Source organism: Erpetoichthys calabaricus, chromosome 14 (genome assembly GCF_900747795.2).
Source record: "Erpetoichthys calabaricus chromosome 14, fErpCal1.3, whole genome shotgun sequence".
NCBI classification, from domain to species: domain Eukaryota; kingdom Metazoa; phylum Chordata; class Cladistia; order Polypteriformes; family Polypteridae; genus Erpetoichthys; species Erpetoichthys calabaricus.
In genome coordinates, this window is record NC_041407.2 from 9,939,577 (window position 1) to 9,955,704 (window position 16,128).

At 47.3% G+C, this 16,128-nt stretch overlaps 1 protein-coding gene across 2 annotated transcripts in view; it reads right to left on the reverse strand.

The window, feature by feature from the left end:
• Positions 1 to 16,128, reverse strand: part of pkd1b (polycystic kidney disease 1b) — a 118,942-nt gene that overhangs the window by 61,423 nt on the left and 41,391 nt on the right. For both annotated transcript variants that reach the window (XM_051936479.1, XM_051936480.1), the window contains 15 exons: positions 15,171 to 15,292; positions 14,799 to 14,946; positions 14,224 to 14,498; positions 13,371 to 14,135; positions 12,594 to 12,725; positions 12,327 to 12,502; positions 11,875 to 12,011; positions 6,821 to 10,491; positions 4,184 to 4,333; positions 3,355 to 3,492; positions 2,500 to 2,782; positions 1,933 to 2,155; positions 858 to 1,017; positions 332 to 466; positions 16 to 160 (listed from right to left, as the gene is read on the reverse strand). In XM_051936479.1, coding sequence (XP_051792439.1) covers positions 16 to 160; positions 332 to 466; positions 858 to 1,017; positions 1,933 to 2,155; positions 2,500 to 2,782; positions 3,355 to 3,492; positions 4,184 to 4,333; positions 6,821 to 10,491; positions 11,875 to 12,011; positions 12,327 to 12,502; positions 12,594 to 12,725; positions 13,371 to 14,135; positions 14,224 to 14,498; positions 14,799 to 14,946; positions 15,171 to 15,292 — 6,660 coding nt within the window. The remainder of the gene's footprint in view (positions 1 to 15; positions 161 to 331; positions 467 to 857; positions 1,018 to 1,932; positions 2,156 to 2,499; positions 2,783 to 3,354; positions 3,493 to 4,183; positions 4,334 to 6,820; positions 10,492 to 11,874; positions 12,012 to 12,326; positions 12,503 to 12,593; positions 12,726 to 13,370; positions 14,136 to 14,223; positions 14,499 to 14,798; positions 14,947 to 15,170; positions 15,293 to 16,128) is intronic.

Below are 16,128 nucleotides of genomic sequence, written 5' to 3' on the forward strand. Positions count from 1 at the left end.
AATTTAACTTTGTACCCAGTATCTGAAGAATGCTTGTTCCAGTACTAGTCGGAGTGACACCTCCAACTTTCATATTGTCCCCAAGAATTGAGATCATTTTTTTTGTTACTTCTAAGGTCTTCCGCTGACATTCATCACATACAAACTCACTGGGAAAAACCTACTTCGAATAGCAAAAAAGAAAAAGCAAAGACATTTTGAGGGGATGCTTTTTTTGGTAGGCTGATTTGATGTGTTTCCTCAGAACACAAAAACCCAAGCCATGCCCACTGAATAAAACAAAGAATATTGAAGACATGCATGTGATAAAACAAAAAAAAAAAAATCTCACCACACATTGAGCGAGAGCAGCGCTGAGCTGGGTGACGTCCTGCTCCGTGGAGATGTTCAGTGAGGTGAGAGCTTTGGTGATGTTACTGCGGATAGAAATCCGTTTCCCAAGGTCATCTTTGGTCATGCTGGTTTTCTGAAAAATAAGTACATACATAGATAGATAGATAGATAGATAGATAGATAGATAGATAGATAGATAGATAGATAGATAGATAGATAGATAGATAGATAGATAGATAGATAGATAGATAGATGTGAAAGGCACTATATAGTCAGATAGATAGAATAGTTATATTTATACCAAAACTGTAATGTGGCCAAACCCCAAATATTGCTAAAGACGCAGGAGTGACAATGAATATTTAACTAAGAATGGATAAACAAAGGGCAAACTGCCCACAATACCACTGTCACAAATATGTCATTTTATATATAAAAGCACAAGCGAGCACAAACACAACACTAGAGGCAGGGTGTCACATTCCTAATGAAGGACGTTCAGAACCATCAAAGGGTCTCCTTACCTTATTGAGAGCACTAATGAGAGCAATTGAGTATGGGATGACTTCCTGGGGGTTCCCTTGCTGGACCACACCCCATAATTCTGATTGGCTCTTGTTATTCAACCAGTCGGTCAAGTCCTGAAAGCCAGACAGTAGCAGGGGTAGCGACACAGTCAGGGTCCTGTAAGAGGAAGGCTGGTGAGCACTTGAAACTTTCTTTGTGTCCCTTAGACAGAGAATTTAGCCAGACTTTCTTGGGGGTCCACGTAGACCAAAGTGTTCTTCTTGTTATGGTGAAGTCAGGGTTCCTTCCCTGGCTCATGTGTAAAGAGTACAGCGCATCGAGAAATCCCGAAAATCCGACACAAAAAGCACAACGCTCACTTAACTCCACAATAAACAAATGATCTCCTGCACCTGAACCTTCTCAGCTCACCTGAATACCCAAAGGGATGACTCAGGAGTGGGTGATGTCAGAGAGGCCACGCCTCCTGGGGCTCCACCCACATAGAAGAAGGTAATACAAAACATTTAGAGAGACGGCACACAATTACAATTTACTGTTGGGAAACGGACAACATTTTTGAAGGGCGAGTGAAAACAGTGAAATGGGTCACAACCGGGAGACTGAGAAGTGCCAAAACAATGAAGTCAACAAACAAGATGGAAAGCGAGGTGTGAAGGACAAAACGAAAGGGACCCAAGAGGTCAATATAGAAAGCAAGAAATGTTTTTGTAGCAAAGGTTTCATTTTTATCAAACGCTCATATAAAGACACTGCCAAGTGGGCGGCCTTTAATTTTCACCACTGCAAATACCAGCAGGTGGCGTAAGATGTAATGGGAAAGGTTACCCTGGCAACTGGGACAAGCTGTGGTGCACTCAAGGCACATGAGAGCACCATCAGAAGAAATAAAATTCAAAAATGTAGCATACAGAATTGCGAATGAAACCAATGAAAAGAGCATAAGGTCATGACAAATCGAAAGCAATGAAACAGAAATTCACGCTGACACAGCATATACTGACAAAGAGCTCTGCTAATCGAGGTGGCTCTCCAAGACCAGGACTGAGACACCGTGAGAAAATAACAGACCTATTGAGGGCGACGGTTCTGGACCCCAGGTAGTCCTCCACATGAATCACTATGTTGATGGTGGACTCGTCAGCCGCAGATCCCAGCGGTACCAGAGTTGTGAAGGTCGGATTCGTTCCACGGTACAGCATGAAGGTCTGGCAAGCCCAGGGATCTTCCTGGCAGATCTCAGCTACCAGGGTAAAAATCAGCTGTGCGAGAGGGTCATCTTCATCGGTCCATCCTGTAATGGGAGAGAGAGACCATGTGTCAAGAGTCTACAGCCTCCAACATGATATCAGCATGGCGTAGTCGGTAAGCACCGGCTGATTTATATGGGAGTTTAACCCTTAAGATTACTGCTTCAGTTTCCTTGTCGGCTTTGTTGTGTGACACAGCGCAAGTCGATTAACCTGCTGATGCTAACATTATATAGGCAGTAAAAAAGGAAACAAACATCTGCAACGAACATTCATCTCATAAGTCACCTTAGGTAAACTTGTTAGAAAGTGCGCAACAATCCGATCTACAGGTGAGAACAAAACCACCCCAGACCCCCCCCCCCCCCCCCCATGGGTGTCTTTTTACCCGTGCAGAGGTATGTGACCGGCGTCTCCAGGAGGTAGATGATGCTGTCTGGCTCCAGAGTGCAGGTTCCTCCATTGGGTGGGTAATTGGAAACGAGAGTGATGCTGGCAAAACCTCTCTGGTCATAGACACGGTCCTGGACAGTCAACGTGAACGTGTAGTTCACGCCATCGCGAAGCACGCCCTGCAGGATCACCAGGTCAGGGACAAAAGGCCCCGTGGTTGTGGTGCTGTTGTCCAACACCAGCAGCTCACTGTCTGAGCTCTCGACCTTCCACTGGTACTGAAAGACATCAAGGCAACACGGTCCTGTCAGTAATGCTGTCTTTATAATGTCGTATTTGTAGTCACGGATGACAACGATTTTTTAATCTGAAGTTTAAAGTGTGAAGGGTGGAGAAAACAATTCTCGACCAATCAGCAGACAGTATCAAAAAAAAATTCTTAAATTGCTCAGATTGTGGTAATCCACACATAGTTATGAAGTTCACCACGAAAGTGTAGTAAAGTAGAACAGGCTTCACCCCAGGCAGCCTGACCCCCTCACTCAAAAGACAGGCCTTAGCCTACACAGGCCCAAAATCATATCAAATCATAAAAATGATTCTGAATTGTCCTTCAGAGGGAGGAGGATTACCATAAACCTTTGGTCTTAATACTTCGTTTCTGTAATCTTCTAACATAAAACTGTTAATCAGCCTAAAACCGTGAGGATGCAGTAGAAAAACCGCAGAAGAAAGAGAAAACCCCACATAGACACGGGGAGAGCATGCAAACTCCAGGCCACCGGAGCCACGAGGGAGCAGCTCTACCCGGCGGGCGTCATTCACCTGAACGTTTTTGCTTCACACTTACCAGGGACGTGTTGCTGCAATCAATGCACTTTCCTGAAAGGGTAACTTGGATGCTCTGACTCACGCTGTAACTGGACAGGACATTGCAGGAGTGACACTCTATGGTCACCGGTAGAACTTTGCCAGCCAACGTTGTCACCTGCAAAACATTCAAAAAATGTTGGAGAATCCGGGGAAGCGAAGTAAAAATCCAAGAAGCAAGCGGCGGCACGTATTTGTATGGCACAACGAACGACAAGAGAGCAGCAGCGGTCTCCTGGGGTGAACACCAGTTAGCCAGAATGGTTCTCAAACCCACTTGATTCAGTTTAGGTTTGGGGGGCCGGGGTGGGTGGGGCTTGGGTCTGAGGAGCCCACAGCAGCAGCACAAAGCACAGAGCACACGGCAGGAGTCGGGTCCATCACAGGGTCATCTCACAGACACATCCATAATCTCAACCGAACTGGGACCACCAATCAGCATAAGGTGCCCGTCTTTAGTCGTGTGGGAAGAAAAGCTACAGAGACCCGGGCAGAACATTCAAACTCGAGATGGATGACAGCTGGGGGCCGAGCTGCTGGGCTGCCCCCTTGCTGTGATGAGCAATTTAAAATTAGCAGGAGAGTCAGGAAACAGCCAGGCACTATACAACTGAAGAACAACAGGAGTCACAGGTAATGTAGTAACAGTGTGGATTACCAGCTCCTAAATAAAATTTAAAAGAATTTCACTACACTCCATTGATCAAAGTTGTCCTAATGTGCAACAGATTGAAACAAACGAAATGTAAAAAAAAACAGCAGACGCCTGCACTGAAGAGCCACTTAAATCAAGAAGACAAGAGACCCACCGTCTGAGAGCTGGAGGCAGCTTGTTTCCTGGGCTTGAAGATGGTCAAGGTGAACACATAGGCGGCCTGGTGGACGAGCAACGCACTCGGGATGAGGAGCAAACTGGTGTTAGTCAGGCTGAAGGACAAGCAGGGAGAGAAAGGCGCCATCTGTTGGAGTGGAGAGAGAGAGGAGATGGGAGCAACTTAGACCTCAACAAGCAACTGTAGGATGAAGGTGTTAGGAAGAGAAACAGTCATTTTATATATGTATGTCTATATGGACACACATGTGCATCAGAGGACCTCCTCGCAGGCTCAGTCAAGGTATATAATGACCTGCCAAGACATGAGGGGGTGCTGCCACTAACACTGACATCTCCTTTCTCCATAGATGCTGCCCAGTGAGGGCATTTAACCCCGCCCCTTTTGGTCCAGCCGCCATAAAACCCCAGTGAAATGTGTGCCACGCCCTCGACCCTCTGCGTTTGCATATCAGGAGAAGGTGGGAGCGGAGGATGCCATCATCTATATGCTACATTGATCCCTCTCTCACGTGGACAGAGGCAGTGGTGCTGTAAGAATTATGTTTCTGGACTTCTCTAGCACCTTCAACACAATCCAACCTCTGCTCCTTAGGGACAAGCTGACAGAGATGGGAGTAGATTCATACCTGGTGGCATGGATCGTGGACTATCTTAAAGACAGACCTCAGTATGTGCATCTTGGGAACTGCACATCTGACATTATGGTCAGCAACACAGGAGCGCCACAAGGGACTGTACTTTCTCCGGTCCTGTTCAGCCTATATACATCGGACTTCCAATACAACTTGGAGTCCTACCACATGCAAAAGTTCGCTGATGACACTGCTATCGTGGGCTGCATCAGGAGTGGGCAGGAGGAGGAGTATAGAAACCTCATCAAGGACTTTGTTAAATGGTGCGACTCAAACCACCTACAACTGAACACCAGCAAAACCAAGGAGCTGGTGGTGGATTTTAGGAGGCCCAGACCCCTCATGGACCCCGTGATCATCAGAGGTGACTGTATGCAGATGGTGCAGACCTATAAATACCTGGGAGTGCAGCTGGATGATAAATTGGACTGGAGTGCCAATACTGATGCTCTGTGCAAGAAAGGACAGAGCCGGTTATACTTCCTTAGAAGGCTGGCGTCCCTCAATATCTGCAATAAGATGCTGCAGATGTTCTATCAGACAGTTGTGGCGAGCGCCCTCTTCTACGCGGTGGTGTGCTGGGGAGGCAGCATTAAGAAGAGAGACACCTCACGCCTGGACAAACTGGTGAGGAAGGCAGGCTCTATTGTAGGCACGGAGCTGGACAGTTTAACATCTGTGGCAGAGTGATGGGCGCTGAGCAGACTCCTGTCAATCATGGAGAATCCACTGCATCCACTGAACAGGATCATCTCCAGACAGAGGAGCAGCTTCAGCGACAGACTGCTGTCACCGTCCTGCTCCACTGACAGACTGAGAAGATCATTCCTCCCCCAAACTATGCGACTCTTCAGTTCCACCAGGGGGTAAACATTAACATTATACAAAGTTATTGTCTGTTTTTTACCTGCATTATTATCAATCTTTAATTTAATATTGTTTTTTGTATCAGTAAGGTGCTGCTGGAGTATGGGAATTTCCCCTTGGGATTAATAAAGTATCTATCTATCTATCTATCTATCATAGGCAGTATTTTATATCTCATCCACGACCTTTTCCTCCATTTGCAAAAAAGCACGGGAACAATTTATGGAACGCTGGGTGCATCTAGTGGGCTCGCATGGTCTTCTCTGCCACTAAAACCCATTGGCTTGGATCAGCTTATGGAGTTGAGGAAAGTGCGTGTAGATGCTGGTACCTGTGACCCCAAATAAGTGGCGCAGGTGTGAATGTGCAGACAGGCAGTGCACGAGGCGGACGAGAGTGCGTGAGGGGCGGCTGAGGATGGAGACACTGGTTTGGGTTGTTGAATGACCCTTATTAACGATAGTCCTGGCTATCCACCCTACAAAATTTAAAAACCTCATTTTTAGTGACTTTTGTGAAATCACATGTGAAATGAATATGGGTGCCTGGTGACCACCTTTCGGGATCTGAAGAGGTAGGCAGTTCCACTCTAGGACACTAACAGTATCCACTCAGTAGCCACTCAAGGAGGACGCCCACATCGCCCACTGCCAGCTCAGGTGTTATAAAACGGAGCCATCTCTGGAAGGTGGCGTCACATATTGACCGGGCATTCAAGAAGGACTTTTTTAGCTAATGTTCTACACACGTGAAGGCTGACTGAAGCCATCCTGATTTCTTACTTACAGGCACCAAAGCCCCCTATTTGTGTTTTTGTTAAGAGGGGTGACCCATCCTTTTTGTTTGTGTACCCCGTTCTGCTTTCCCAGACACTTTACAGGGACAATTTTGGAAAGAAGATGCATCTGTCTGACTCATCGACACCAAGGCGTGCTAGTGTGCAGCAGGCACCTCCTCACAATCCTCATTTTGACTGGCTGGTTCATCGATTGGATTAACTCTTAATAATCCTTCCCTACATCCTATTAGGAATTCAGAGAAGTCAACAATTATCAATAAAAAATGTGCTTGTGGCCAGCTTATCTATAGGCTTCTAAAATTCCGCTGAGTACCTTTGGATTGTCCTGCTGTCTTTCCTGAATGACACATTCCCAGTGATAAACGAGACTGAGGTCTTCTCCGGCTCTCACATCAGGGTCGTACGAGTCTGTGCCATCCAAAAGGAGGTCTTGCTTGACTGACCAGACTCTCTGAGAGCCCCCTTTAATCAGCGCCACCAGGGGGCTCTGCACCACAGTGATATTCAGGCTGTCCTGGCTCTGCAGTGGGGTGCCCTGGAGTGTGGCCGTGAACTTCAAGCAGTAGGCACCTAAATCCAGGCTCAGCTTAGGAAGGATGAACAACGGGGTACTAACGTCGACACCGCCCAGCGAGATCTGATTATTCTGGCAGTCGGGGTTTTGAAAGGCCTCCCAGAGATAAGTGGCCCTGTAGGCGGTGCAGCCCTGCAGATCAAGACTGGCTTCAAAGTAGTTGGACCGGGACTTGAGGATGGTTGTCTGCTTCTGGATGAGCTGAACTTTGGGAACGCCACACTGCAGCCTTTGCACGTTGATGGCCCTTGTGACAATAAAAGAGCTGATGTTGTTGAAGACCTTAACTTTGACTTGGAACGTGCCCGGTGCTCGATATGAGTAAGTGGCGGTATCATTCTGGCTGATGACAACCTTTCCAGAATCACCGAAATTCCACTGGTAATAAAGGTCACCGTCTCTCCTTGGGAGGACCCAGAATGTGACAGCTTGGTCGGTGAAAGTGTCAGTCATGTCCGTGTACAGCTCCGCCTGCAGAACCAGCGACTGGACCTTCATGGACTTGTTCAAAGACATAGAGCAGAAGTCATTCGTGGCCACCACAGTGACTACTAAGGTGCCGTCGTTTGGAGCAGCGTAGACGACGTTTTGTCCCACAGCTTTAAAATCGGGGTATCCCAACATCTGAAAACACCACTGATAGCTCAGGTGGGAGCCGTTGGTCACCTGGGCATGGAAGAGGACCTCTTTATTCGCTTCGAGCACCTGAGAGCAGCAGTTGGCGATCTGAAGGCCTGAGATCTTCTCCACCACTTTAAGCTCGGTCTGCTCCTGTTGAACGCTCACATTGTTTTCAGCTTTGGCTACCACCATGTGATACCCTGGAGATAAGGCTGACGTTTCGAAGGTGTTCTCGGAGCGCTCTAAAGCGATGGTAAATGACGGGAATTGCAAAGAGTAGCGAATGTCAGTTCCGCGAAGGGTGTTCAAAGTAAAAAGAACGGGCTCCCCAGCACACACCACAGACTGATTGGCGGATACGGTCAACCCATAGATAGCATCCTGTGCAACCACGTTGTGTGAAACTTCCTCCCAGCTCACGTCATTTGATACGTTTAGAGAGACCTGGTATGTGGATGCTTCCTGGAAAGAAAAGTTTGCTTCCTGTCCCAGGAGACAAACTGGAGGACCGTCTCCATATACAAACCACTCCCAGCGCAAGTCAGTCCCCTTGGCTGCATATCCATGGAGCTTGATGGAGGTGTTAGTTTCAACATAAAATGGATACAAGGAACCAGGAATCTGAAAATCCAGGCCGGAGACGGCTTCTTGCACATGGAGCTCCGTTGAGCCAACACTGAAGCCTAGCACATTGCTAACGGTCACGTTGATGAGTACCAAACCTGTGGACCTGTAAGCATGGGTAAGGTAGGAGATGTTAGTCGTGACCGGAGGTTGGTCATCTTCGACATACCAGGTGTACTGAAGGTCAGTCCCGGAAGCAACGCTGACGGAGATGTCCACAGGCACCCCCATTTCCACGCTGTCTAGCACAGTTGAAACCTTCACCCCAGCCACCAGCTCGACTGCCCTCAACTCGATGATCTTAATCACGCTGTGCAAAGGGTTTTGGGCTTTCAGCTTCACAAGGACATCTTCTGCTTTATCGGCAACATGTCGGTAGAAGTCCCCTTGACTTCGGAGCGTGTTGTTTCCGCCGTGAGTAATTGTCCATTCAAATGTGACCTTGGAGCCACAGGAAATCTGAGCCTTCAACAGAACTTCATTGTCCACGGTGATAAACCTTCCCTCAATCAGATCCGAGCTGAGGATCTCCAATCCACTGATTCTCTCAAACACCTCCACAGTGACCGTGGCCTGCGCTTTGCTGACCGTATTCTTGGCCCACACCGTTATGTTGTAGACCCCAGGGAGCTGGAACACATGCTTGAGAGTAGAGGGACCTTCCACGGTAGAGTCCGACGGGTCCACTTGCCAAAAGAAACTCAAATTGGCCTGGCTGTCCACTTTCGCCATGATTGTGATTGGCTGGCCCACTTCTACAAGGCTATGGCTTGTGCTTAGAATCACCTCCTTGATAGGAACCACGACGGACATTTTGAGAGTGGCCTCCTTCTTGCTAATTGCATTCCAGGCAGTTACGAGGATGACAAACTGTCCGATAGACTTGTAAGCGTAAGAGAGGTTTTGGCCTTGCTGCACAGGAGATCCATCACCAAATTTCCATTGAAAGGTGACATCACTGCCTGAAACAGTGTCAGCCATGTAAAGGTGGGTCTTGTTGACAGCTACAGCTCCGGTTCCTTCATTGTCCACGTTGAGAAGAACTTCTCCCACTGGTGACTGAGCAAGTACTACGCCCTTAGCGATGCTAGAGCTCACATTATTTTTCGCGGTTACTGTGACGTGGTGGGTTCCATCCTGGTGGAAGACATAGCAGTAGTTATCTAGGCCGCTCAGCGGTGAATCTTGGTTCATGCTGAAATCCCACAGGAACTCATAATGATGCTCATCGTCGGGTTTTGGGATGATTTCGACGGTGAAACAAATTTCTTCACCGGTTGCCACTGCTGGGTTGGATGGTCTCAGGTTTAAAAATGCAATCGCATCTTCCACACAGACACTGGTCTCCACCGATGCCGACATTGCCAGTCTGAACACGGTCACCTGCATGAGGTAGCTCCCTGGTTTGTAATACGTGTGGGTGGTGCTGGAGCTGCCCTCCGCTTCACTTGGCAAACTTCCGTCACCGAAACTCCAGATGAACCTCAAGTCGGCTTTCATCCTGGAAATTACAGCCTCGAAAAGGACAGCTTGATTGGTTACAACACAGCCAGAAGGAAGAACCCCCAGGATCCTCAGCTCGTACACCTCTACGGTGATGGCCTGAAACGCTTCACTGACTTGATTTCTAACGGTGACGTTTGCTGTGTAGTTCCCCACCTCTTCATAGATAAAAGAAAAGGAATTTTCAGACAGCCTGGCATAGACTTGGCCATTTCCCAAATCAAATGTCCACGTTACGCCGGTGCCAGTAGAAACAGATCCATTTAGCACGGTAGGCAATCCCAGTTCGGTGGGCCCATCGTAAGTCACCCAGAGGCCTGTGATCGGTTCTTCTGCTTCTACAAGCTGCCATGTAGTCACTTCATTGAGAGCATTGGTAGCCATCAAGGTTATGTTATACAGTCCGTGACTGTGGAAGATATGCTGCACAGCGGACTCTGGTCCGACAGCCAATGGTGACCCATCACCAAAATTCCAACTGTACTGGACCCCATAGGTGGAGGGGGTAGGCAACGCCTGCAATGTTACACTCTGGTTGAGCTGAGGATAAAACGGCGTCACTGAAAGATTGAGTGCGGTCAACGGTGTGCGCACTTGAACCGGGGCACTCCTTCCTGTCTTGTTGTAAGAATTGAAGACTTCCACCTGCACAGTGTAGTCACCTAAAAGGGCGAAAAAAAGAAAGACGTCACTGTGGGAAACATTTCGCAAAAGAAGGTTTTGCAACACCAGTCAGTGAGTGAGCACCACTGCATTATCGTGACGGTTTTGAGACTTACCAGGAACATTTATTGGGTTTGTCTGCTCCTGTCCTTGAAGATCAACACACACACACACACACACACACACACACACACACACACACACACACACACACAGAGTAATCCTAGCCACACAAAGACTCGGGTAGCGCCAGTTACCAGTCACCCTGCTATATTCCGCATTAAGGACTCACTATCACCAGCTCTAAAAAAACACACGGGTGTTGCTGTGACACACACATTAAAGTGCAAATCTTTTGGTTTAACGTCACTTCCTAACCACACTACGTCTTACTTCTACCAAATTATTGAGGGTCGACCTCAACAGCCTTGATTAACCCAGTGGGCAAGAAAGCAGCAATCTTCCAACATGTGGCGCCCTTTTATTATTTCCATCACTCTAGTCCAGTGTTTCCCAACCTTGGTCCTGTGGCACCCCTGTGGCTGTAGCTTTTTGTTCCAAGCAGATTCCTAATCAGTGACAACACCTGATAGCACTGAGCTCATTTAAAAAGCTGGTATTATTTTTTCTTTTATTCTACATTCAGAAAAGCACAGCAGCATGATTTTTACATTTATAAGACATTTAGAAATATTTCTGCTTTTGCTATCGATTTAAATGCTTAACTCTCTTTTGTTGATTTCATTTTATTTTGCCCTTTCTCTGTGCAGTTTTCCCCTTCATTGTATCTTATTAATGACAATTTAAAATGAGCAGAGCAGACACCCAGGAAAACAACACGAAATAATCAAAGGCTGCAAGTACTTTAGCATCAGAGCCACTAATAAGTAAATAATGGATTAATTAAACAATTAGAACACCTGGAAAAGTAGAATGAAAATCAAGATGAAAATATTGTTAAAATGAAAAAAAATACATTATTCCCATATAACTGCTTGGTGCATTTTAATATATATATAGATAGATAGATAGATATAGATATATATATATATTTTTTTTTTTTTACCAAACTTAGTTTTCTAATTTCTATATTGTCCCCAAAACACAAAACTTGGGAAACATAATATCACTTAATGAGCCCAGGAGTTCAATTAAAAACAGAAGCTGGTTGGAACAAAAACCTGCAGCCACAGGGGGGCCACGGGACCGAGGTTGGAAAACACTGGGTTAGATGATAGACAATGTACAGAAAATATAAAAGCAACGTGGTATTTGTTAAAGTACAGCAATACCAAATACAAGAAAATATCAGAAACAAAGTAGATGGTCCGGATATAAACAGTCCTAGAAAAACATCCTGAACCTCAGAATCAGAGGCTTACCGGGCTGAGTGTACGTGTGGTTTGCCAAGTCCAACACATAAACCTGCTCAACATTGGGATCAGGCTGCAGCAGAGACGGCTCGTATGGTGCCATTATGGAGTGGTCTTCTGGTGGGTTTCCATCACCAAAATCCCACCTGTTGAAAAGAAAAGAAAAAACACATCATGGCCAAATCCCATCTTTCCATCGAATTTTCTTCAGCAGCAGGGTCAGTGCACATTTTATGTCACCTTGGCTCAATTCAAAGGTGGGACTGTCTTATTCTTCTTTAAAATTTATTTTTATTATATATTTACACACACACACACACACAAATATATTTATATATGCAGTCGCCCCCCAAAGTGAAGGTACAGATGCCCCACTGTGCCTCATTGACTCAGACAGCTACTTAGCCTTTGATTCAAGTCAGGAGGAGAAGAAGACCAAAGTACCGATAACAGACACACACCTCACAGTGATACCAATGGACATGTCAACTTTGACTTGGAAGGACATCTCCTGGGGGACGTTTGCTTCCATGACCTCTGCCAGGGAGACAAACTGTGGGTCTGCTAGTGGATTCATGAAATCAGCCTCCAGCCGCACCTCCAGGAACATGGAGCTCACCGGATTCTCAGCCAGAACCTGCCAGAAGGAGACATCAGATAGACCATGTTAAAACTTTTAGGGGTTCACTAGACTTGTTCATCCTGATCATCTTCTCGACTTGCCTCACCTTTAGGTTGTACACTGCAGGCCTGTTAAACACAACGGTGTACATCTGCCCAGTGTATGTGAATGCGGTCTGATTGTCGATGATCCAGGAGTAGACGACTGAAGAGCCACCGGAAACGTGAGCTGCGAACGTCTAAAGAAGAAGGATGGATCTCAGACATGTGGACCACATTAGAAGATAGATAGATAGATAGATAGATAGATAGATAGATAGATAGATAGATAGATAGATAGATAGATAGATAGATAGATTCTAATTTTAGCATAGTCAGCAGGATTAGATAGATAGATAGATAGATAGATAGATAGATAGATAGATAGATAGATAGATAGATAGATAGATAGATAGATAGATAGATTTTAATTTTAGCATAGTCGGCAGGATTGGATAGATAGATAGATAGATAGATAGATAGATAGATAGATAGATAGATAGATAGATAGATAGATAGATAGATAGATAGATAGATAGATAGATAGATAGATAGATAGATAGATAGACACTCTATAATAGAAGCTAGACACCAATCCACCAGGTAGAAGGATCTCAAACACAAAGCCCACCACAGAAGTCATTCATTTGGAGAAGAAAAGGGTGAAAACTTGAACGATGTGACACAAGGGTGGGTGGCTCACCCCCTTACATTCCCAAAGCTCCTTAGCCCCTCCATTCTACACCCTTTGCTCTGAAAGAAGCATGTTCTGGATTTTGTGGCTGCTCTGGTGTCGTCCAGGCCTCATCGCTGCCAAACCTGACCGCCCACCGAAGCCTCCTTACCTGTGGCACATCCACCAACAGCCGCTGCATTCCAGAAGGGGACACCTCAAGCCCAGCGATCTCCTCGTGGGACTCAAGTGTCACTGAAAGGTTCTGGGAGCTGACCTCATTGGAAACTGAAATGTGGAGCACGTGCGAGGACGATGCCAGCAGACTGACCCAAGCGAAAGAGAACCAGGTGTCAGTGGTGTCCCGCTTACAGCCCGGCGCGAGGTTCAGGATGCTGGGTGGGCAGGACGGCTGGAACTGTACGCCAGCCCTCTGCACCGGGTATGACCAGGTACTCGTGGCATTGGCCCCCGACAGGATTTTGATGACTATCAGAGCGGACTGGTTGACAGTGAGGTGGATCTTCCCCCCGACGGGCCGAGGGTAGATCATCTGAAGCCCAGAGATGCTTGTGCGCACTTCCATTGTGCAACCCGAGGTGGCGCTGCTCACCGCATTGCCGACTGTCACAGATATGGCATAAGAGCTTGAAGCTGACAGACCTGTGCTCGCTGTAGGACTGAGGGTGAAGCTGCGGGGTCTCTCGGAGTACAGGACCCTCAGGTCGCAGATGACCTCATCCACCCAAGATGGCTGGGCTGGGATCACCGTGAGCCCATTCTCCCACCAGGATGACCCAGAGAGCGTCATGTAGCTTTGCCTCCAGGGTGAGTCCTGGCTCTTTTGACATCTCATGGGTGGGCCATCAGCTGAGGTGTGCTGAATAGCTACAATGTCATCGGGATACACGTGGATCTCCTCCTCGGCCAGATGGATCTGCAAAAACAGGAGACCAGGAATGACATACTGTATTTGTGCCACAGCAGCAGAGCAACATGGACCCAAAAAGAGAAGCCATATTCACATTATAGTGGGTGGGCTCCGAGCTGGGGGGCACTTGGACTGTAAGATCTTTCACCAGAAAGTAGAATGGCTGCAGACCGATGTGGCGTGGTGGCTTGATCATGGGTGGCACATTTGAAGAGACGTTCTCAAAGGCATAAGAACTGCAGGGGCTCGACACTGGCAGGCAGCTTTCACGCAGGTGACACCACTGCTGCCCGCTGGGACAGCCGCCCGTGGTGTTGCAGAGGGGCACAGAAGAGCAGCAAGCAAACGGGTTCTGCAGAAATTCACACCCTGGTGGGAAACAACAGCGCTGAGTTTGCCAAAGAGTCATAAGGAAGAGGACTACCCGCACCCCACCACCCCCCAATTCAAAAAGTGAAGGATATGAGAACATGAGAACCTGAACGTAGGGGTCAAAATGAAAACTGAAATGACAAAGTATCTGCATCTTTGTAAATGGCTGCCCCCCACTTCCGCTGCCCCCGCCAAGTTCTTTTCAGTTCTTAACATTTATTTTTAGCAGAGTGGCCAGTGGGCAAGTGGACTATGAAGACTTCAGCTGTGACCAAGTCCAAGAGCAGAGAAAGTCACCTGGTGGGACGAGGTGCTGGCTTGGGCTGCAGTAGGGACGCAGGACCTGAAAACGGGTGTCAGTCCTTTGCTTCAGTGGCTCGGCCACAAACTCGATGGACACAACCTGCCCGGTGTGACTGAACCAGAGGCCAGGAAACACCATCAACTGGACAGAAAAAAAAACCAAAACAAAACGATTGGCACTTTGGTTTAAGTTGGAGCCCACCGCATCAACCTGCTGTTGTCACTGTCATGGCTGACTTCAGTGTTCAAACAGTCATTGAAGGCCATCTCGTGTCTGAATAACCACGGAAACAACCAAGCCCAGCTCAGAATTCCCTCCGACATGAAGGCTTCATCACTCTGAAGCCCCCCAGAAGCTGCAATTACCTGGAACGTTCCTGATGATGGGTTCAATGGACTTGAGGCGAGAGAAATGTTGCTCTGAGGGTAACTTCCAGTCATGATGGGGACACCGGTGAGGAAGGTCTCCACGTTGGGAAGAAGCAGCCCTGCTCAGGCAACATAAAGGGACACAAATGAGCACAGATACTCAAGGAGCCCCCCCAGGCGACGCCCACGTCCCGCATGAAATGGCATGTTAACTCTCCAAAGCCTCCTCCTCAAAACCATTTGCAACGTCGCTTTGGTATATGTAAGGCCTAACATACCAGAAGGTGGCAGCATGGCACTTGGCTTCTGTCTTGTCACCATCTATGGGTGGGTGAACACATCATATTCACTGGTGACTCTAAACTGGTCCTGTGCCCCATGATGGCCGCCTTATACTATTGGATGATGTTGATAATAAGATGTGGAGGAGCAGGGGTTCCACCTGGATGTCTCCCCACCTCTAAGGCTGAGCCCAGACACCCTGCAAAGGAAGCTCCTTTCTCCGGCTTGTATCCACGATTCAGTTCCTTCACTCGCTACTGACAGCTTATGGCCATAACTGAGGACAGAAACGTAAATTGACCAGTACATCGAGAACTCTCTTCACCACCGCTGACTGGTATAGCGACCACCACTGTGGTCCACCTGGAGATTCTTCCACTCCATTCTTCACTCACTAGTGAGCAACATCTTGAGATGCTTAAACTCCTCCGCTTGAGGAACCACCTCATCCCCCAACCTGAAGAGGGCACTGCAGCCTTTTCCAGCTGAGAACCAGGACCTCAGACTTGGGGGTGCTGATCCTCATCACCTTACTAATAATACCACTTGTTCATCCTATACAGGGATATATTAAATTATTATTAATATTTTAATTATTACTGCTGCTTAATTCTATTCAGGGTTGTAGGAGGTCATCAGAGATGATCCAAACAGGAGAAACACACAGTCAGTG